The 23,980-nt window shown below is 33.7% G+C and overlaps 1 protein-coding gene and 1 non-coding gene across 2 annotated transcripts; both read left to right on the top strand.

Annotated features, from left to right (window-relative positions):
- Positions 1 to 9,721: 9,721 nt before the first annotated feature.
- On the top strand, positions 9,722 to 9,793 carry TRNAH-GUG (transfer RNA histidin (anticodon GUG)). Its single transcript has one exon. It is a non-coding gene; the product is annotated as a tRNA-His (tRNA).
- Positions 9,794 to 13,011: 3,218 nt separating this feature from the next.
- LOC127126406 (protein STRICTOSIDINE SYNTHASE-LIKE 10) lies at positions 13,012 to 15,392 on the top strand. The gene is made up of 3 exons (XM_051055332.1): positions 13,012 to 13,445; positions 14,206 to 14,469; positions 14,687 to 15,392. Exons 1-3 carry the CDS (start codon positions 13,162 to 13,164, stop codon positions 15,246 to 15,248), a joined length of 1,110 nt encoding a protein of 369 aa, XP_050911289.1. The 5' UTR covers positions 13,012 to 13,161; the 3' UTR covers positions 15,249 to 15,392.
- The last annotated feature ends 8,588 nt before the right edge of the window (positions 15,393 to 23,980 follow it).

Here is a 23,980-nt window from a genome sequence, read left to right as displayed (position 1 = left end):
TGATTCAAGTGTGTCCTTTGGAATGAGGCAACAATGCAAGTAAGCAAATAAAGGCGAGGTGATACCGGATGTCAATCAATGGACTTACACCAATCTCACAAACAAAGGCGGATACCGGATACCAATCAATGGATTTACACCAATCTCCTAAAACAACACAAATGATACCGGATGCCAATAAATGGACTTATTCCAATCTCACAAACAAAGGCGAATACCGAATACCAATCAATGGATTTACACCAATCTCCTAAAACAAACAGGGATATCAGATGCCAATAAATGAACTTATTCCAATCTCCTAAAACAAAACAATGATACCAGATGCCAATAAATGGACTTATTCCAATCTCACTCAACAAAACAAAACATGGATGTCAGATGCCAATCTATCTGGACTTACTCTAATCTCCAAAGGATGATCATAGGAATACAAATGCCAACAACATGGGCTTACAATTGAATCCTCACATACAACAAACAAACAGAAGCACTAAGTAAAGAGGACATAAGTGGCCAATGAAATGGTCTTACACTCAATCCCTTCCAAATCATAGGATCAATGGCCAATGAATGGACTTATAGTTGATTCCTCAATGGGCAAACTCAAACAAATCACAAAGATATGAAATGATGATCATGCAATAATGAACAATTAATGATGGTAAATACACAAAGGCAAACAAGCAAACATGTACAGATGAACCAATAAGCAATCAATGATTCAGTTAGCACACACTATATACAAGCAATTAGGCTCAAGCAAGGGTTAGACTTTAAAGTCAACTGGAATGGGGTAAGTGGTGCTCTTAACCTTAACATTGAGAGTTAAGGTGAAGCAGATGAAAGGATATGAGGGGTGTGGCCCATTGCTCTTATCCCTGGTCAGGGAGAGCATTGAATATCAGAAGGTGTGGGAGTTCAGAAAGTTGGAACTCTCTCCACAAGTTAATGACTCTATAGATTATGGGGTAAGATCCACAATGCTACAACATGTAATGTGAGAAAAGGGATGACACACAGAATAGTAGGAGATGGACTACGCATCTCTTTTATCTACCAATTGCCTTATCAAAAGGACTTTTCCTGCTTGGGGACAAAGATAAACAATCACAAACATTGCCTCTTAAGGAGGACTTCAGACAGGTGCCTGGCCAAGTAACAGACCAGGTCTTCCAGACTACATGAAGAAGAGAAATTATACCTAATTGGTTAAGCAACCAAGCAAGAGCAAGTTCAAAATGAACTTAAGCAACTAATGTACCTGAAAACAATCCAATTCAATCAGTACTCAATTCTAAAAAGTCAAACATATAATCCAACAGTCAACAAACAATACACAATCAACAATTAAGGCTACATTGTGCAAGGCACAAGCTCAACTCAAATGAGCTAAGAGCAACCTACAAAACAAGTCAAAGTTAGTCCATAACAATCAAACAAACCAACTCAAGCCATGTGAATTAATCTCCTTAAAGCCATATACTTCTTAACCTGAAAACAAACTCAAACATGAGAAGCAAACCACTAGGACAAGGCCTAGGGTCAAAGAAGGAGAAATAATCCAAAACAGAACATGAAAATTTACAAAAATCAAGATTAATCAATCAAGAACAATATCCAAGTGGTCTCATATCAATATCAATTACCAATTTCATTTCATAAACAAATCATGTCAAGATAGGCAAGTTGAACCCACATAGAAGCAACAGAATGATCAAAGGCATATTAATTCCAAAATGGCTCAATAAATCTCAAGAAAAAACATGGCTAAACAGCACACATCAAATGATCAGCACACCAAAAATCATGGCATTTGGACAAGTATAAACAAGTCAATGAAATTCATCAAGTCAAGGTAAGCATAAACAAGCTCAAAGGAAGCACAAATGGTGCATCAACTTAAGGCAACCCTAAAACAGAGATGACAAGTGATAAATGACTCCAACCAAAGCCACAATGAACTTCAACATGTTAAAAATCAATGTGCAAAATTTCAAGCTTATATTATAAGGCATAAGGATTTCACAAATCATGAAAGTTCAACACTCAACAAAAGTCCAATTATGACCAACCAGCAAAGAAAATCTCAAACAAATGGGAAATGGATCCAAAAATTCTACAAAAAATCATGATAAATCCTAACATCCAGAAGAAACATCATGCAAATATTCAGATCATTTGGCATTTATTTGGCAAGGTAAATAAAATCAGCAAGTTGGACAAGAAATGGTGTGACATACATTGTCACACCTCCATTGATCACATCATAACTCAACATACAGAAATGAGAAAAATGCAAACTGTATACCAAAATGACCAGGAATGAGTCTAGTTTATGCATGTCAATTTTCATGTTCATTGGATTAACCATCATCATTTCACAAAGAAAATAGCAAGCAAGGTACAAGGTATGACATACAAACATAAACCCTAGGCTAAAACAAAATTCAACCGTGCACAAATTTTGTAAAAATATCCAGAAAATAGAAGACATCATGAAGATCATTATGCAAAAAATTTCATGTGATTTGGATCAGTATTTTTGGAGTTATGATTTTTGGAAGTGGATGAAAAATTAAAAATCACATGAAATGTCATAGCATGAATATATGAGCACAAGTTAAAAAAGCAAGGCAAACATTTGGAAATGTCAAACAGCCGGAATCGAACCACGCTGAAGTTTGAAAATGGCGCCATGTTAAAACGCCGCGTTTCATTTAATTGAAACGCTGGCCAATCAGCAGCCAACACCTGGACCAATACATGGCGAAAAACACCAAAACACATGCACACAGCGCGCCATGAAGATCAAATGAAATCTGGAAATGCAAAACCCTAGACCTTCATACTCATTCATCATGTTCATCATCATCAAGATCCAATGTGCACAGAAATTCACAAAACGTATATCAATCGATTCATCTTGCATCACACATCAATAATCCAGCATCAATTTAACCTAATTCTAAACATGTTTAGAGAATCGAGCAATGGAAGTTTCACATATCAAACTTGTAATCATCATAACTACCTCAATACTCAATGAAAATTCACGATCTAAAGCTCAGCATAACCTATGTTCAAAGATCTACAAGATGCATCCAACAATTTCAAGAATCATGGAAGTCGAAATCTAACCTCAATGAAGATGCAGAAGTGAAATCGTGCTTCTCAGGTCCTGGCAAGTTAAAACAGATGCTCCATAATGTTTAGAGAGATGAAAGGATGATGAAGAACAGCTTAGCAATGCTCGATTGGTCCAGAAATCTCAGCTGCCATGGATGTTCATGTGCTTCAATAGTCCACGATTCAGCTTGAATTCTTCAAGATCTTGCTTTAACAATCTTCAATTGTGCTTGGAGATGATGAATAAACCAAGAACCAGCCAATGCTTATGAAGAAATTCGAAAAAAAAGTTGAGAGAATAATGAAGTGAAATTTTCAGATCTGAAATTGTGAAGTTGTTCTTAGCATTTCTGTTATGATTATGCTTAAATACCATCTGCTAATCAAACTTGTTAATCATGTTTAACCAAAAACCCAAGGATTAGTGAAATGGAATGGTTTATACAAATTGCCAAAATCACCCTTATGCTCATGCAAGGCAATGGAACAGTGCGAATTTGTGATTGGAAATGAGTTCAAAACCTGTTTAGAGGCAAGTGTAATTGGTTTGAAGTGAAAATAATGCATATTTTTCAAATGGATATTTTCCCTCCAAAAATGCAAATTAATTCAAGTGAAAAATGCAATATTTTTGTGATGAGAATTAGTGAAATATGATGCATAATTATGATAGAGCATATCAATATGGAAATGTCACAAAAAGAACCATTCCATTTGGCCTTTTGATGCAAAAGTTATGCAAGCTTGAAGTTCAAAATTTCTTGGCAATGATTTGATCATAATTCTTCAACCACAAATGAGAAATTCATGTTCTTGGACTTTTTGGAAAGGTGAGAGCAAGATATTCAACTTTCACGTTGGACAAAATTTGATTTGAAGCTTGCATGATGATGTAAACTTGAGGAGAAGGCCTTTCCATTTTTGGCAGTCTGAAATTACAGGTCACTTACTATTTTTGGAAACTTTTCATCTGACCTCAAATTCTCCAATGTTGATGTTTGAAATGTCAAATGAGACTTGTATGGACATGAATGAGGTCTCTCTAACCATCTCCCACCTTCAAATCCATGATTGAATGCACAGTTGACTTGTGTTGACTTTTCTAGGGTTTCAGTTGACTTAGCTGTGATCAGATGAAGTTCAAGCCTCTACCACTTGAGATCTTGATTCAAAATGATGTCATGGTTCATATGAACTCTTGTGAATGATCAATGGTGCCCAAATTCTTCAAAATGACCACCATCCATAGCTCAATGAATGCCTTAGACTGCTTGACCTAGATTGCTTCATCTGCAAGTAACAAGGTTAGATGACAATATTTTTGTACTTTTGGTTAGTAAACAAATGAAAAGCAATGATATACATATGCTAAACATGCTTGGTGATCAAGAACCACTCTCAAAAGACAACCCACCCACAAGGAGGAAGGCAAGGTGCACAATGATCCTTGAGGCAATGATATGATATGATGTGATGCCATGAGGGATCTTAGGGACAAAATTGGGGTCTTACTATCCCCAACAGGTATCTCCAGCTCATTTCAATGTACCAACTTGATTTTCACCTTTACCAATTACAATCTCATCAATCTCTAACAAATAAGCAATTTCTTCTAATTGGGCATCTTGTAACTCATCATGACGCTTTGTAGAAGAACAAACAACATTCACAACAAAGATCAGCTTCTCAAAAAATTTATGAACAGGTTTGACTTCTCTTGATGATGTAACTAATGCAAGTTGTAATCGATGAGCAAAACAATGAACATAGTATGCATAAGGGCAATCCTTCATAAAGAGGGCTTGTAAACCATTCCATTCTCCTATCATATTGCTAGCACCATCATACCCTTGGCCACGAATGTTAGAAACATCAAGGTTATGTCGAGAAGTATATCACATATTGCTTTCTTAAGAGTTAAAGATTTGGTGTCTTTAACATGTGCCACATCAAAAAATCTCTCTTGTATTAAACCAACTTTATCAACAAATCTTAATACAAGAGCCATTTGTTCCTTTTTTGACTCATCACGAGCTTCATCAACAACGATACAAAATTTGGAATCACCAATTTCCTCACGAATACTCTTTTTCACCCTACTAGAAAGAATTTGCAAGAGCTCTTTTTGAATTTGATGTGAAGTATACTTGCAATTTTGTGGAGTATTTTCCAACACAACTTTTGCAACTTCATCATTGTAGGATGCTAAAAGTTTCAATAACTCAAGAAAGTTACCTTGATTTCTTGATTTGCTACTTTCGTCGTGACCCCTAAAAGCACAAGCTTGTAGTGTTAACCAACGAACAGTGTCAATTGAAGTCTTGAGTCATAACCGATTATTCATTCTTTGACTTGAACTTTGCACTTGAATAACATTTCTAATATGACCATCTTGATTCAACAAGTCTTGACAAGATTTCATTGCATTGTTGTGTGGTGAGCAAGGATCCTTCCCTATGTGTTTAAGAAAGGAACAATGTTTTCCATTCCTAACTTTCTTCCAATTTCTAAAACCCATAGAAATAAAGACAAGTGATCCGGGACGTCCATTTAGTTTTTTGCTAAAAAGGTAACATGGTAAGCAATATGCAGCATCTTCAGATGGTGAATATTGTAACCATGATGGAAATATGCTAAACCAAGTATGTTGAAACCTTCTCGGATGATCCTCGTTACCGGACAAAGGATAGTTTTCTAAATGAATTTGATATGGACCCCATTTTAGATAAGCTCTTCGTATTGCATCCACTTGATTTGGTGGATATTGCCAAATCGGAGGACGCTTTCCAGGATCGTGTTCCAAAGAATTTTCAAAACCATGATGCTCTTCAATTGTTGGATTCTCGAGAACTGTTTCAGATTCGGATGTCGGGATTATAATTTCTTCATCTCTCTCTTCTCTTTCAATTTCACATGCTTTCCTTTTGAAAAAAGAATCAATTTTCATATTATTCATCTTTACTCTCCTATAATATCATATCAGATCCAAAAATCAATTTAGAGAACATAAAAATTAAAAGAGAAAAAAATTAATAAACTTAATTAATCAACTTTAATCCATTTTCAAATACCGGTAACTTCACTATTAGAATTAGCAACAACAATGATTAAATAAACCTTATTACAGTGTATAACTATATTTGTAAATTACAGTGTTATGAATTGGCTTAATAAACCTCATATAGATTATTTTAACACATCAAAAAAGAAGAACCCTAAAAATCTCAAAAACACAAATCAAGCAATCACTTTAATTTGTTACTTTTTATAAAAGAAGAATGAATAAAGTTTTTTACCTGTTAGATGCCGATCACTTTAATCTGTTCTGATTCCGGTGCCGGTAGCAAACTCATATGAGAAAGAAAGGAAAGGTATGAGTTTTTTACCTTATCTGTATTTTAACCTAACTTTGAATGAAAAATAAAAAATAAAAAATAATTTTAATTTAAAATAAGGATGTTTGAGTAATTTAATATATATGAATTAAAAAAAAAAGTTGAGGGGTGGTCGTGGCCTTCCCACGTCCCCCCCCCCCCCCCCCCCCCCAAGTTCCGCCACTGGTATTATTAAGTATGACTCATATTGTGGAGATTATCATGGGTAGATTGCCGGGGATGATGAGACTTCAAGGGTATTATTTTAAATTGGACCCTAATATTATATATATTACATGTAACAATGTAACCCTACAGAATCATAATTATTAGACAAAATAAAAGGAATTATAACTGCTCTATAGTCGCAGAGGTAGACACCATTGATAAAATTTCATTCACAAGGATCAATTGTGTTCGTTGTCTTTTACTTTTGTTCGCTTTATTATTTTTTACTGGTTATTTTTCTAACATTTGGTATTAGATGGCGGTTAACCATGCTCCAAAATTCAAAGTAGCAAGGTTTGACGGGACAAGTAATTTCAAATTATGGCAAGTAAGGATTAAGAATCTGTTAGCTCATTAGAGTTTACAAAAGGTGTTGTGTGAGACGAAAGTGAACGACATAGATGATACTGATTAGGTAGAGATAAAGGATAATGTTGCAGGATTGATTCACCTATGTGTTTCAGACGAGGTGGTGTATCATATCCTGGACCTGATGAAGTCGAAACAAGTTTGGGATAAATTGGAGAGTTAGTATATGTCGAAGACACTGGTGAATAAATTGTTCGTGAAGCAGCGACTATATAGTCTAAAGATGCAGGATGGATCAAATTGGAAACATGTTAATGTATTCAACAATATAATTATCTTGTTGTACTCGTTACCAGGTTCTTATGACCACTTGGTGACTACTCTTACCTACGGGAAATAAAATATCAATCTTGGTATGGTTACTGCTAAACTTTTGTCCCATTCTCAAAGGAGACATGGTCTTGTCGTTCATGCATTCCACAAGGTTTATTGTCATGTGGCCCCATTGACATCCTCTGTCAAATTCCCTTGTCCATTACTCTAATAGTATGTTATCCACCCACCTTTTTACATATGAATTTGACAATCTAATTTCGTCACGGTAATGTTGAAATGACGGATGAGTTAGAGAATACCCTGTATTCACCACTTTTTTGTGGCAAAATGTCTTGACATATCACGGTAATGCATTTACTTTTTTGGTGCATATGGTTGACTCGTGGTATGAGTTACAATAGATGTCCCAGACACTGTATTACCTAGTATCGCAATCTCTTGGATCACCTTCGACCAGTAGATGTATTGCCATTAACTGAATTAATTCGTAATATTTTTTTTTTAATATAACCCATTTTATAATCTAATATATTTTCACATTTAAGTTCATTTGGTGTCCATATCTAAATTTAGATCATGACCATAAAATCAACGAACAAGATGCATCCGTTTGGACTGCATGCACACCGATCATAAGATTCACCACTTTGGAGATGCACCATAGTGACTGTGTTAAATTGCAGTTCGGTATGCTTCAACACATCACAGATCCCCCGACAAACCTCAGAGAATGGCATCTACAAAAAGTTAACGACCAATGGAACTTTAACCCTTGGCAAAGCTTCTCTAGATCTGAGTATCAAAAATGGAAGCACCGAGAAGACCATGTCTTATTGACGTTGTGATGCCAATCGAAGAAAAACCAACTCGTAATTATATGGCTTGGTACATATCGGTTGGATTTGAGTTCCTCGCCAAGGATATATACCTATACGACCCACGCCATGTAACTTACAAACAAGAAGGTTCAACATCTAACCCTAACAACATTGCCAGATGAGTTACTAACAACCCCCTACCCATCAAAATTTTTGGCCCACAAACAAACAAACCTATGACCTTAACATGTCAAATACCAAACCACAATACTAAGAGCATACCCCGTAGCACCACTAACAAGTAGATCATCATCAAGACACCCAACATCTCTATGCACCCAACACATCACCCTACCATAGCCGCCTTAGCCAAAACACTCAGCGATCATTTAACACCAATTGTCCCTCCTCCTACTGTGGCCAAGAAGCTCAAACATCACAAAACCAAAACATGTAACAACCATATGGCTACCAAACACCACAACAATCATTTCAACCTTTCCTTGACGCATCGTTCACACCAATGTCGCCCTTCAATCGTCCTGGTCTCCCTCCAATAACTTAAACACAACCCAATACTCTAGCATGAGTCACGAACTCAGCTATGGCGGAAGCACTTCATTGCATGCACATAACTACCCGAATTTGTCTGAATATCTTAGGCAATCTTCTGCAGGTGGTGGTGATGTTCATGGGCCCTCAAATCCTCAAACACCTAGGGTGAATCATCAACGTGGATTAGGGACACGTGTACGTGTAGTTAGGGGATGTGGTATCGGAGGTCGGTTAGGTCATCTCGGTCAACAACATTAGTCTTTTTGGTATTCGTATGTAAACGCATATTAATATTAATAACAATTGGTTTGATTTCAACTTTTATCTAAAATGTACATTGTTTTTATAAAAAAAATTATACAACACACATAGGTGCCAGACCAATTGGCACCTCCTCTTAAACCTAACACACGAGCACCAATTGGATTGGCAACACTTGATGCATAAGTCAATCCAATTGGCGCCACCTCTTTAACTTATAGAGCATATGCCAATTAATCTGACATCGTAAATTGATCTAACAAAAGAATAAGTATTTTTAGTTGTGTTAAATTTTAAAATAAGGGTAAAATGATAATGTTGGTAGACATTGATTTTCATAGGTTGGAATTTAAAAAAAATTCGTGCTCTAATGTGAGATTTTCAACATGCTTACTCGTATCTAAAACTAAACATTTGTTTGGAGTGTAACACTAACAATCCGATAGTATGTAGTTTGATAGATCTTAAATAAATTGTAATAGTATATTAGAAGAGTTTTGTTCCATTCAACTCGATAAAACAAATTGTAAAGTAAACGAAATATCTATTACCATATATAATCAAATATGAACAATCTCAACAACATAAATAAAATCTTATGAGTTTTTTTTTTTGTATCAATAAAGATGAACGTTTTACAAGAATAATAATAAAAAAACAATTTTATTAAAAACAGTTATGTATTGTAATATTCCTTTGCACTAACATCAAGTGGCTGTAGTTTAGTGGTAAGAATTCCACGTTGTGGCCGTGGAGACCTGGGCTCGAATCCCTGCAGCCACAGTTCAATATTATTTTATATTTTTTCATATTTTCTCCATCACATCATTTCATTATTTTACGTCATATTTTCTCCATCACATCATTTCATTATTTTACCAAGTGTACTAAATATTGTCAACAATAAAATTTATAAAGATTCGTCTTCACATAGATTGTATAATTTCTACCAGACAATTATCAATTTTACTCAGGTTGTGCAACATTAACAAAGGAGGGGGCGTATGCAGAGCGCATAAATTGGCAAATATCAATTGAAAATTACTAGAAATAAAAAAACTATCGATTTAAACACGATTAGACCTTTTTTAATTCTTTATTTTTTTATTACTCAGTAATTTCGTCTAATTTCTACAATTGCTTATTGTTGACTATGACTCATATTTTGGAAATTATTATGGGTATTATTAAGTATGACTCATAATTATTAGACAAAATAAAAGGAATTATAACTGCTCTATAGTCGCAGAGGTAGACACCATTGAAAAAATTTCATTCACAAAGATCAATTATGTTCATTGTCTGTTACTTTTATTCACTTTATTATTTTTTACTGGTTATTTTTCTAACATTTGGTATTAGATGACGATTAACCATGCTGCGAAATTCAAAGTAGCAAGGTTTGACGGGACAAGTAATTTCAAATTATAGCAAATGAGGATTAATAATCTGTTAGCTCATTAGAGTTTACAAAAAGGCGTTGTGTGAGACGAAAGCGAACGACATGGATGATACTGATTAGGAAGAGATAAAGGATAACATTGCAGGATTGATTCACCTATGTGTTTCAAACGAGGTGGTGTATCATATCCTGGACCTGATGACGTCGAAACAATTTTAGGATAAATTGGAGAGTTAGTATATGTCGAAGACACTGGTGAATAAATTATTCGTGAAACAACGACTATATAGTCTAAAGATGCAGGAAGGATCAAATTAGAAACATGTTAATGTATTCAACAATATACTTATCTTGTTGTACTCGTTACCAGGTTCTTATGACCACTTGGTGACTGCTCTTACCTATGGGAAATACAATATTAGTCTTGGTGTGATTACTGCTACACTTTTGTCCCATTCTCAAAGGAGACAAAGTGTAGAGAAAGGAACTCAAGGCAACAATCTGTATGTGAAAGGGAGTCAAAATCGTGGGTGGAACAAGAGTAATGGAGGCTCTGAAAATAAGAGGTTTTAATTCAAGAATCGGAAATCAATTTAGTGTTATAGTTGCAAATAGATTGGCCATTGGAAGAGTGAATGTCCAAACAAAAAGAATGACTCATCTAGTTCTGCAAATGTGGTTCAAACTGATGATTCTAGCATTAAAGCACATATCTTGTGTGTTGCATCCAACAAGTGCACAAATGTGTGGATTATTGTCTCTGGTTACTCTTATCGCATGACGACATACCGAGAATGGTTCACTACATCTCAGTGAGCATGGTCTGGTCCGAAGATGTCCCATGACTTTTCTTTACCCAACTCGAGAGACAAAAGCGTAATTTTTCCCGGTCTGGTCCGAAGACTTCATACGCTTCTCTACATAGCAAGCTTGTGGCAACTGTTCTGAGCCGGATCAAAGCCCAAATGTAAAGTGTCAGTTAGGCCCAATTCTTCCCAACTTATAAATACTCACTCTCTGATGCCAAAACAGATAAACAACTCATTTCTCTAAGATTCCACTTCACTTTGACGTTTCCTATAAATAACTTGAGTGTTTGAGTACTAACCTTGCATGTTAGCTTCATCCACCACATCAGAAACGGAACCCCGTCGCAACGTAAAACTCATATTAACTTCTCCGATCATCATCTTTTTCTCATGTAGAAATATATATATATATATATATATATATATATATATATATATATATATATATATATATATATATATATATAATTTTAATAATAATAATAATAATAATAATAATAATAATAATAATTTGTAGTTTATATAACAATAAACTTTTTGATAGTTTTTATTAGTTTATATAATATAATACATCAAACCTAATATTTATAAATCTAATATTTACTGTGTTTTTATATATTAATAAAACAAATTATAATTTGTTATTTGATATCACAAATAAGTTTAAAATAAATTATATTAAATGTATCCATATAAGTGTATTATTCAGAAATCAAAACATTAAAAGAAACCTATTATTCTGTTTCTTATATTAATCATTAAACAAAAAGTAAAAGCACCATTTTTAAAAGCAGCTCTTAATTAAATTAAATACTAACACAAGTACAGTTGACTCTTCTTCTTTGTATACAAACTTAATGAAATGAAGTATAGTAGAATATTATAATAATATATTATTTTTTAAAAAAATTTTAAAAAATATTATTTTTTAATATTATTTTTCATTATCTGAATGTTTATTAACTAATTTTATAATTTTTTTAACCAATTTTATAACTTGTATTAATCAACTTTGGTGGCTATTCAAAATTATTTTTAATGTCTGGACGTTCATTAAACAATTTCATAATTTCATTAGTCAATCTTTTACTTTTCATTAACCAACTTTGATTTATCACTAAAAAATATTTTTAATATCTGAACGTTTATTAACCAACTTCGTCACTTCATTAATCAATTTTTTTACTATTTTAAGTCACAGTTCATATGTGATGTTCATAAACACTGTTCATGTGTACTGTTCACGTACTATTCATGTATTGTTCAAAATACTGTTCATAAAAATATTATTTTATTTTTAAAATACACTGTTTACCGTATTTATACTGTGAATAGTGTATACGATGTAAGTATTTGGTGTAGGAATAGCAAATGCTGTTTTTTTATACATTTGTATTGAATCATACTAATTTTACTTGAAAACAAAATAAAACAAGGAGTTAAATATATAATTATAAATAATTATAGGATTTAATTGATATACACTAAAAGTGTAAAAGAATTTTACACCATCAATTAATTTTATCCGTTGGATATTAAAATAAATTTGACTTTTATTTTAAAAACCTATAAAATAATACAAAGGATTATGATGATGAATCGACTGTGTAAAAGATTACATTGACAATGGATAGTAATTATTTTCGAATAATGTTAATATATGACAGGTGATATATTTTTGAACCAATATACATAGACAACTCAATTGGGTAAAGTTACCCAGGGTAAGGAAGTCTCCCCAAAAAAATTCTCATTAAAGTATTTAAGAAAAAAAAAAGAATGAAAGGTGAGAGCGAGAGTTATTGGATTTTTCTCGGTAAGTCCGTCTCGTGGACGCTGATCACGCACGTTTCAAACCAAAACAGTACTAACAACCGGCACTATCTCTTTCATTTCCTGACTTTCCAACTTTGGTACCACTTCTCCTTTTCCTTTTCCTCATGAACTCCACGGTAATTACCGCTGCAATTTTCCTCGCTCTCTTCGCTATCACCTTCACCTTATTCAACCCACTAAACCTCTTTACACCGCTTCCCATTCCTGGATCCAAGGATCACCTCCATGCTGCTCACTTGCTCCACGTCACCGGAGCCGTCGGTCCGGAGAGTCTTGTTTTTGATAGTCTCGGTGATGGACCCTACACCGGAGTCGCCGATGGTCGGATTCTGAAATGGGAAGGAGAGGAACGTGGTTGGACTCAATTTGCCGTCACAAGTTCCAATAGGTATTAGCCATAGAATTGAGACTATACACTTTTTGTGGATATTTGCTTTGGATACTTCAATTTTTATGCTTTAAGGATCTCTTGACTCTTCGGAATTATACTTCTTTATTATGTTTGCATTTATTTACTTCCTCTATATATTGCTCTACTATCACTTGAGCATTCTATATCACTTATATAATAAATCTGTGTCCGGCATGACACTGACACCAACCCATTATTATTATTGTTGATGTGTCGGTGTTGTGTCACTGCTTCATAGATTAAGCATGTGATGAAAGGATTTGTTGTAGATATAGAAGAGTGTCTATGGGGATTTATTATAGATCTATTCTCTAACTTTTCATCCATAACTTTACCCTTTATTTCATGTTTCACATGCAGTAATTTAAGACAGGAAAGAGTTAGGACCAATGTTGTGAGCTGATTTGTTATTGAGTATTTAATTATGAAAATGGAGTTTATTAAGTAGCATGATATGAAGCACCCTAGGTTGTACCAACTACATGATTATTTTTCCAACTAATTTGAACATAAGGGTAGGAGGAGAATATTATTTGACTTACAAAGCACTACCTTTTATTCTCAATTGTGCAAAATGGAAAATTGCTCTAACAAATTGATCATTATGTTAGTCTCTTATGCTTCAAATGAAACTCTGCCTGGTATTATTGTGGTTGACTGTCATGACATTAGATCTAACTCATAACTATATTTGAATTTTTTCTTTCTTATGAGTTTAGTTTATATGATTTTCAAGGTCGGACTGTGTACGTCCATTTGCACCAGAATTAGAGCATGTTTGTGGGAGGCCACTAGGACTGAAGTTTGATAAGAAAAATGGAGATCTGTACATTGCTGATTCCTACCTCGGCCTCAAAGTAGTAGGACCTGCAGGGGGTTTGGCCGCCGAAGTAGCAACAGAAGCTGAAGGACAGCCCTTTCGCTTCACCAATGACATGGACATCAGTGAAGATGAAGATGTGATTTACTTCACTGATTCGAGCACAGTATATCAGAGAAGGTAAGTTCACCGCTAACCTTACCCCCCTCTCTATAATCAATTCTGTGTGCATTTTGTAAAACAACATTGCTATTGAGTATGAAGAATTTCTTACGAAATAAGCATGAAAGGATTAATAAGTTGTTTTTGTGCAAAACGTGATTCTTACACTTGCGCGTTTTTCCTAAATAAATAGTTTTTATTGGTGTTCTAATGTCGAGCATGATAAAATTTGCAGGCAATTTATGCTTATACTTCTTAGTGGAGACAAGACTGGGCGGTTAATGAAATACGACAAGTCGACAAAAGAAGTGAAGGTCTTATTACGCGACCTTGCTTTTCCCAACGGTGTTGCTTTAAGCAAAGATGGTTCATTTCTTCTGGTAGCTGAAACCTCGACTCACAGGATTCTGAGGCTTTGGCTTCATGGACCTAAGTCTGGCCAAGTCGATACTTTTGCTATTGTTCCAGGTTTTCCGGACAATATAAGGAGAAATTCAGAAGGGCAGTTCTGGGTAGCTTTACATGCCAAAGAAACTCCCTTTGCAAGGTGGATTGCTTCCAATTTATGGGCTGGTAAAGCATTGTTAAAGCTTGGAAATTTCAAGCAGTTGCATGCGTCGGTGGCGAAGAAGCCTCATGCTGCAGCTATAAAGTTGAGTGATGAAGGGGAAATATTAGAAGTCTTGGAAGATTGTGAAGGGAAGACGTTGAAGTTCATCAGTGAAGTGGAAGAGAAAGATGGAAAACTTTGGATTGCATCAGTGTTAATGCCTTATATTGGTGTTTATAGTTTGTGAGAATGCAATGTAGGTAAGATGGTATTTGAATTACCCTTGGACTTAGTTTGGATTCATTTTTAGCTTATGAGCGTGATTATCAAATTGAGATTCAGAATGTGAAAGACCTATTTTTTTGAATAATAAATCGAATCTTATTATAAATCTTAAGTTCGGAAACTGATTCATTAGAATGAATGAGAATTCTTCATTGTGAATTGGGATTCCTCATAATAGATAAGGCTAATAGATAAAACTCATGTTCTAAATATAAACTAGAGATTTGTATAGATTGGAATTATTTTTTGTATTGATTTGTATATTGATAATCATGTTTAATATAGTTATAATTAGTTTCTAGTAAAAAAGAAGTTCTTATTATAAGTGTTCACTGGTTTATGGAGAAGTTAAATGAGAACTTTGGAAATTATTTAGATCTTTAACTTGTAAGAAAAGTTATGGTTTGAAAAAATTATCTTTTGTAAAATTCTTGAAAAGTTTATAGACTTTTTTTAGTCATTCATGCAGAATGTATAGGATTATGAATTACTTTGAGTGATCGATAAGTCATGTTTTATGGGAAAGTTTATATTAATTAAGAAAATATAGTTTGTTTCAGTTGAAAAGGATTAGAGCATAATTATCCATCAAATTAACCAATGGAATATTCATAAACTCAATTCATGGTTTTGTTGATTTATGCGAAGAAATCTCTAAAACAGATCAACGTGGGTGTACTTAATAAGTATATTAGTTACATTATCGATCTTTATCCCAAACTCAAGTTTACCACTGTCGTAGTTTTTCGATACTTTCTACAAGTAGATGTTCTATCAAACTACGATTTAGATACGATAATATTTTTTAAAATTCTATTTATAAATTCTATTTAAAAAATCTTAAATCAAATATTCTTTAATTATTGGGGGCTTTAGAGAATGAATTAGAACATTTGTTCTAAAAGATAATGGTTTTTCCTTAAAAACTTGAAATATTCCGATCGTACACTAAAAATAGAACTTTATACAGTTGAGAATGCAATTTATGAAAGCATTTTCTACAATTTTAAAGCTAGTTTTAATTTCTAGAACATTTCCCTTTTAGAAATATCCAGAATTTAAAATATATTATGTTTTAAAAAATAAAAATAAAGATGCAGAAGTTTTTGTATTTTTCAAAATTTGGTGGCCTTATTGTTTTTAAACATTTTTAAAAGCTTAAATATTCAGAATATATTTTTTAATTACTTTTTAAATTGTTTTACACCTGTTTGTTGCATATTTTTTCTTTGAGACTGAGAGATGCTTTTGAGGCGATGACGTCAGAGAACACTGTATTTTTGAATTTGAATGTCATTATAAAAAAACCGTAGTAAAAATTCAATTTCACGCATTTGAATTTTTTATTATTTTATAAAAAAATATTTTATCACGGGCCAAAATAACAATCATGGTGATAGATGTAAGGTTACTTTCTTCGAATCCTAACATCAATAATTTTTTATTTTTTCGTAACAAAAAAAGCGTTTAAGAATACTTTTATAAATATGCTAAAATTAAAGTATCTTTTACCACGGTTACACGCGCATGTACACACACATGCACGCACACACACACACAAATATATATATATATATATATATATATATATATATATATATATATATATATATATAAGCGAAGTTATAAAGTTTCAGTACAAAATAGTCATCTCTTTCAAAATAAAAGCATAACATCTCTCTCTTCCACATGCAACAAACTTGTCTTCATAAACTTCTTCATACAAAAAGATAATCAAGTTGATACACTTTATCTTTCTTCTTCTTCTTTCTTCTTCATAAACTTTCTTCCATGCTATTCATACACTTTCTTTCATTTTTCTATGTATAGGTTCTTCCATTTTCCTTTGTTTTTCATAGGCTTTCACTTGACACGGTGTTCGTGTCTTCATTTGGTAGAAAGCTAAGGGTTTAGGATTTATGGGTTTTTATTTGGCATGATTTTCGTGTTTTTTTGGTTTATCTCTACTTGAATATCTGTTTTTGAAATGAATCTCAATTACCATATTTGTTCCATATATAGTTCTTCTTAAAAATCTAAAAATCTCAGTTACCATATTTGCTCCTTGAAATGATCTATGTTTTCGTGTTCTTCTTAAAAATCTAATTTTTGTCTAGGTCAATTTTATTATATTTAAGACACTAATTCAATAGAGACATTATTGTGTCTAGGTCATGCTAGTTTATATTTCCAAATCAAGTTAACATGCTAATATACATTTGACTTATAGGGGTGGTTCACAAATTGTTTATGTTGCTATGAAGAAAAAATACAAGGAGGACAAAGCTAATGTGAAAGATGCAAACTCGTGTGAAAGACCCAGATCATCAAACACAAGTTTTTCGCTCTCACTTCAGCTTCATCCTCCTTTCATTGTGGATTGCATTATGAGACGAGTAGATCATTTCTTTGTCTTCATTCTCCATGAATCTTTTCAATAAAAGGTACGTTTGTGAAACATTTTATGATTTGATATGTTGTTTCCAAATAAGGTTAACATGCTACTTTGTAGGATTACAATGCCATGCTAGTTTATGTTTTCAAATCAGGTTAACATGTTGTTTGTAGGATTACAATATCATGCTAATTTATGTTTCAAAGTCAGGTTAATATCCTTGTATACATTTTCACTTGTAGGTGTGATTCACAATTTTTTTGTGTTTATATGAAGAAAAAATAGAAGGAGGACGGAGCTAATGTGGAAGTTGCAAACCTGTGTGAAAGACTCAGATCATGTGATACAAGTTTGTTGATCTCGCTTTATCTTCATCCTCCTTTCATTGTGGATATCCTTCTAAGACAAATAGATCATGTCTTCATCTTCATTCTCCATATATTTTCAATAAAAGGTACGTTTGTGAAACATTTATGAGTTGATATGTTGTTGTTGTTCAAAATGTTTTCCTTATTTTTTGATTCCAAATGAATTTATTATATCTAGATTGGTTGTTTCACTAACCCCTAACTGAAAATGCATTCATTTAAATTGATTTACAAAATGATAATATGAAATTTAAGTTATATTTGAAAATCAACTTAGATCAATCAATATTTTTTGAATTACGTGCATATTGTGATTAATCTCCCATTCTTTAGCATATAGAATTTGATCAAATGCCATAAGTTCTTCAAAGCAAGAGTTCATTTTCTTCTATTTTATATTGCAAAATATTAAATTTGCTGAGGAATTTTGAATCATCTTCGTCATTGTCATCATAATAATCATCATCATTGATTAAAATAATGATGATGGTAGTGACGATGTTGACTCGGAATTAGTCAACAAATTGATGATTTGCAAAATAAACTATAAGAGAATGAACTGTTGTTTTGAATAACATGGAGCATTGAACCAAATTCTATATGTTAAAGAGTAAGAGATGAATTAGAAGATACATGCAATTCAAAAAATAGTGAAACGTCTAAGTTATTTTTGAAGAATAATTTAATTTTTCAGATTATTATCTTCTAAATCAATTTGAGTGGTTGTATATGTTTATTGAGGGGTAAGGAAAAACAAGTAATCCACATATTTTATAATAAACTCATATATATACCACCACAGTTGAAATATATAACCGTGGTGAAATATTAATTTTATTTGCACTTTAATTAAATTGCTAATGTTGGGTTTCACACCAATTACTTATATATATATATATATATATATATATATATATATATATATATATATATATATATCTCACAATGGTTATTTATGATAATCATTGTGATATGTAGCACGCTACCTAATTTATCACAACAGTCAAACGTCCGTGGTGGAAAATAACATACTTACAACCACGCCCTACCTCATAATGGTTGATTAACCGTGATGGTATCCATTTTCCAACCGTTGTGAGAGGGTTTTTCCGTTGTAGTGGTGACAAATCATATCTTTTGGATATTTTTATGGATATATCAATTCCAACAAGATTCTCTATTATTCTGGACACATTTAAATCAGAGATCCATAAGGAAAAAAACCATAAGACATTGTTATATAAGGAGACTCAATTGTCATATTTTACTTGAGGGTTTGTACACAAGATTCAGTTCTTTGTGTCTGGGGTTTATAAGTATTTTCTTTCTTGTATTCCACACTAATGCCCTCATAAGAATTAGTGTTGAATTTATTGTTGCACACCACTCTATGTTTCAGTAACTTGGCACATTTATTGATTTATCTTAGTTGAGTTATAAATTCAAAAATCAATATACTTTTTATTGAGGTTGATCACTAGGGGTTAGTGGTTGAATAAAGTGAGTGTGTTCTCATTTTTTGGGGGGATCTTAATAGAAACTCGCTAGGATTAGAGAGAGGCATAAAAATTCATAGGGTTTGAGGTTCTTATAAGACTAATTATTCTAATTCAATGTAGTGAATTTCTTTTCTTGGATAGATTTCCCCTAAATATAGGTGTAATTTTAGTGAACTGGTTACCAATCTCTTGTGTTTTTATTGCTTTATGCATTACTATTTTTATTGTTATCATTTTGGTTTAATAAGTTGGGTCAGTTGTCTAAACATTGTGTCCAACATCTGTCCCCTCAAAAATTGAATTCCAAACACAACCGATACTTGGTATAGAAAATAAATCTTAGGTGAGGACGGGAAATTTGTATTTATATTTGATTTTGATATTCCTTTAAAGTTTGTGAGTTGTATTTTCCATATTTGCAGACACCACGATGTCTGTCAAGAATCTCTTTAGGAGGAAGAAGGCTAGAGTGGCAACTAGCATGCTCCAGAATCCTCCCACACTCTAACTTTAACCAAAGCGGAGGTTTATGTGAAATACCCCTCTGTATATGTTGAAGGTTTGCTAACCCCCCAGATCTTGTTGGGTCGAGAAGAGATGTGGAACAAACGGTCCAGTGGCAAGCTTGCTTTGACGATGAGAGATGACAAAAAATAGGGTTGAGACAAGGATCCTACCCAAGGAGTTTCAGGAAAGATATCTAAGTCATATGGTTCTTGTATTGTAGGGATCGCCATTGTCGATGCTGAGAATGCTCCTCCAAAGTTTCTAAACACTCTCTCCTCCTAGGTGTTATGCATTTCCTAAGGAACACAAGCTTTCGTCTACAACCAGGACATTGCTTATATTAAAATCCTATGAGACACAAGAAAATTGAAGTTGGTAGATAGGAAAACTTTCCAGATGTTTTGAGATTCCTCCGTACTAACTCAGGTAGATGATGTCCATAGAGAAACACTTTCTCTAGGTAACCCTTCTAAGGATAAGTGATTATGTAATGTCAAGTATGAATTTTCTAACTATGAACATACCCAACCTTAAGAAACGTTATTTGAGCTTCAGAGGAACGTAGAGAGGCTACCTAAACTTCAAAAGGAGGTGGATATGCTGACTAGTCTTCAAAAGGAGGTGAATACCCATGATACCCTTTCTGAGTTGACTGCTAAGGTATTCACTATTTATATGTACATGGAGAACAAAGAAAGGGATCTCTAGGATACGAACACTTCGGTAGAGGCATTGTTTACCCGAGCCATTTCACTTAAGGAGGCTTTGGAGATAGAGAGGGGGCTCACAAGGAGCAGATAACAACATTGAAGAAAGAGTGTGACGACTATATTGATGACGACCTCAAGGCTATTTATGACTCTTTCAAAAATGTTAGTGACCAACTTAAATTTTTATGCTTATGTGTTTAGATTCCTCAAAAGAGGATGAACCTAGAGAAGGTGGTCGTTGATGGGGAAATTGTTATAGAACATGAGGAGAATGAGGGGTGATTCTTTTAGACTTTAATGCCATGTGAGGCTCTTTGTAACTATTGTTAGACGATAGGCCTATATCTAAGGGGGGGGGGGGGGGGGTGAATAGATCCCAAGTTAAAAAATTTATCCGAAAATTTAACTTAGAAAAATTTATGGCGCGGAAGCAAATTTTAAATATTTCCCGGATCAAAAATCGTCTAACCGAACCTACTATTGAAAAGCCCGAATATGCGTAAGAGTGTCAATGATATGATAGTAATCTACAAGTTGATTAACAACACTTTAAATAATAAATTGAATACTCTATTATAGTAAAGATCTATCTCCAATGATAACGACACACAAAAAACTAGTTGAAACAATTTGTCAAACACTTTGCGTGTGATTAACAAAGTTTAGATATTTATATAATGTTTTTTAGTTCTTAGAAATCCAATCACTACCAAATGGTATGTGATTACTACAAAAACACAAATTTCACAAATGATTCAAAAATTATTATGCAAACAATGTTGATCAAGAGATCAAAGTAATCAACAATTTTCGAATCGAAAAATAAAGAGATAGAGATAGAGAGAGTACACAAGGATTTGTTTAGGAAGTTCCCCAATCGACCTCACTATGGATGCATCTGACCTCAATTCAAATTCGAATTAAGATATTAATATAATAAATCTTACTTTGCAAATGTATGAATACAAGAGATGAGAAATCAAATCCCACAAACCCTAAGTTTGCTCTTGACTTTAGCACCTCTAAAAACCTTGATCAAAGATTGATCAAGTCGCCAACAATGTCGCTTCAATTCACCTGTTGTTTCTACTTCCTTGCATGACCTCCTTGTCTCAAGGCTTTCACCCAGATAAATTAATCCCAAGTGCACACATGTTGAACCAAAGATTTGTCAACATGATCCACTGTTTCACGCTACTCCCTTGCACAACACACCTAGTCCCAAGGCTTTCACTCGATCGGATCCAAAATTGCACAATCTTGTCCAAAACCTTCAAACCCTAAAGATCTTGAAGGAAAACCCCAAATCGATTTTCTTATTTGAATCCCTCAAAGATCTCAACCCAATATTCTCGGTACAATAAATCTAATTGGACATTATCAATCCTAATCTAGATGACACCCAATCAAAAAATGATTATGTGTTGTTTGATTGTATGTATGCATAGATTAAATTGAAGATGATGAGATGCTTTGAAATCCTGGATTCATGTAGGTTTTACTCACTCTAGAAACCTTACTAGAGAATGATGCATGTATGAAGTATTTATATGCATAGGTGATTTTGGGCAAAGAGGAATGCAAAGGAGTTGGAAAAAAATGAGTTTTTGAAAAAATACATCGCATAGGTCGACCTATAAAGGTTATGTATCGACCTGATTGATGCATAGGTCGACCTGTCTAAAGTCATGTGTCAACCTGTTTGATGCATAGGTTGACCTATCTAAGTCATGTGTCGACCTATGACTGTTATATGCTCCCTATGTGTCAACCTGAAGACTCGACACATGAAACAGAAGCTACAGACTTTAAAACTACAACATACGTGTCGACCTATAGAATTCATGTGTCTACCTATAGCCAGGAAAATTTCTCTATAGGCCGACCTGTAATTGCATGTGTCGACCTGTAATGTAGTTTTTATTTACAAAAATTGATTTTCATGCATGTTTGATGCATGAGACCTTTTCCAATTTGTTTCCAAATACTTTTATGTTTCCGAATGCTAAGATACACATACAGAATCAGAGGATACCGTCCAATATACATTAACGCTAAAGTATCCTAGTTTTGACATCATACAAAACACATCTAACAGAAGTTGCACCCACAACGATTTTATTTGAACAAGATAATTTATTTGTTTTCTCTTGCTTAATATTTGCATTGCTTTCTCCATTTTGTCGTTTTGACGACTTGTAACTTTGTTTGCTTCTTTATTTACTACAATTTTGTTTCATCATTTTTTACTATGATTTTGTTTCATCGCTTTCACCCACGATTTTGTTAACATTTTTTCATTGTTTTCTCCTACAATTTTATTTCATTGTTTTCTCCTTTGTGGCTTTGTTTGATCCTTACATGTCCCATCATTGGGAACTGGTGTAAGCTTTCACATCAATGAGGTCAGTGCTCAGCCAAAGGTCAGGTTCTCTTCCCTTCCCTTAGGTTTGAACCTAGTTTGAGGTTGACATATCCTAGGCTTCATCGTCTATGCGCTAGAGTGGCTATCTACCAAGAGGGGGTGCCACTTGTGGGTTAGTATTCCATAATTTCCTTGTGCCTTATTTTCTTTAATAGAAATTGATATAATTCTAATAAAGAGCATTTTATTATTCATATCAAAATATTATATGGTAGGATAAGTAATTATAATCTCTTGGCGATGTTTTGAATAATTAGTCATCATATCGCTTGAGTTTTGTAGAATACATGTCCTTAGAATGGTCTTCCCAATCAAGTCTCAAGAGTGTAGGCCCATCTTCATGTGTTGGTCTTGATCCTGTATGGTCCTTCCAAATTGGTTGTGAGTTTCCTGTCTCCAAAATTATTCCCTATAACTTCAGCCCATCTTAACACAAGGACCTCGGGTTTAAATGCTCGGGGTCAGAAACACTTGTTGTATTTGGCTGATGTTTCCTACTTGGCAATAGAAATCATGAAGGAGGTAGACATCCTTCTCTCTTCCAAGAAGGTTACCTCTTCCTTGATTGCTTCGACATTATCCTCTTTTAATAAGGCGTGTGTTATCCTCTAGCTCAACCCTTCTACTTTGACAAGGATAATGACTTTTATTCTATAGATCAGTCAAAAGGGAGTCTTGGCAGTTTTCAAATGAGGTATAGTTTGGTATGCCAATAGGACGTGGGGGAGATCATCTTCCTAGTTTCCTTTGGCCGCTTTGAGTCTTCGCTTTAACCCTCTTAAAACTACTC

Source organism: Lathyrus oleraceus, chromosome 3 (assembly GCF_024323335.1).
Source record: "Lathyrus oleraceus cultivar Zhongwan6 chromosome 3, CAAS_Psat_ZW6_1.0, whole genome shotgun sequence".
Lineage (NCBI taxonomy): Eukaryota > Viridiplantae > Streptophyta > Magnoliopsida > Fabales > Fabaceae > Lathyrus > Lathyrus oleraceus.
This window is presented reverse-complemented; position numbering and strand designations above follow the sequence as displayed.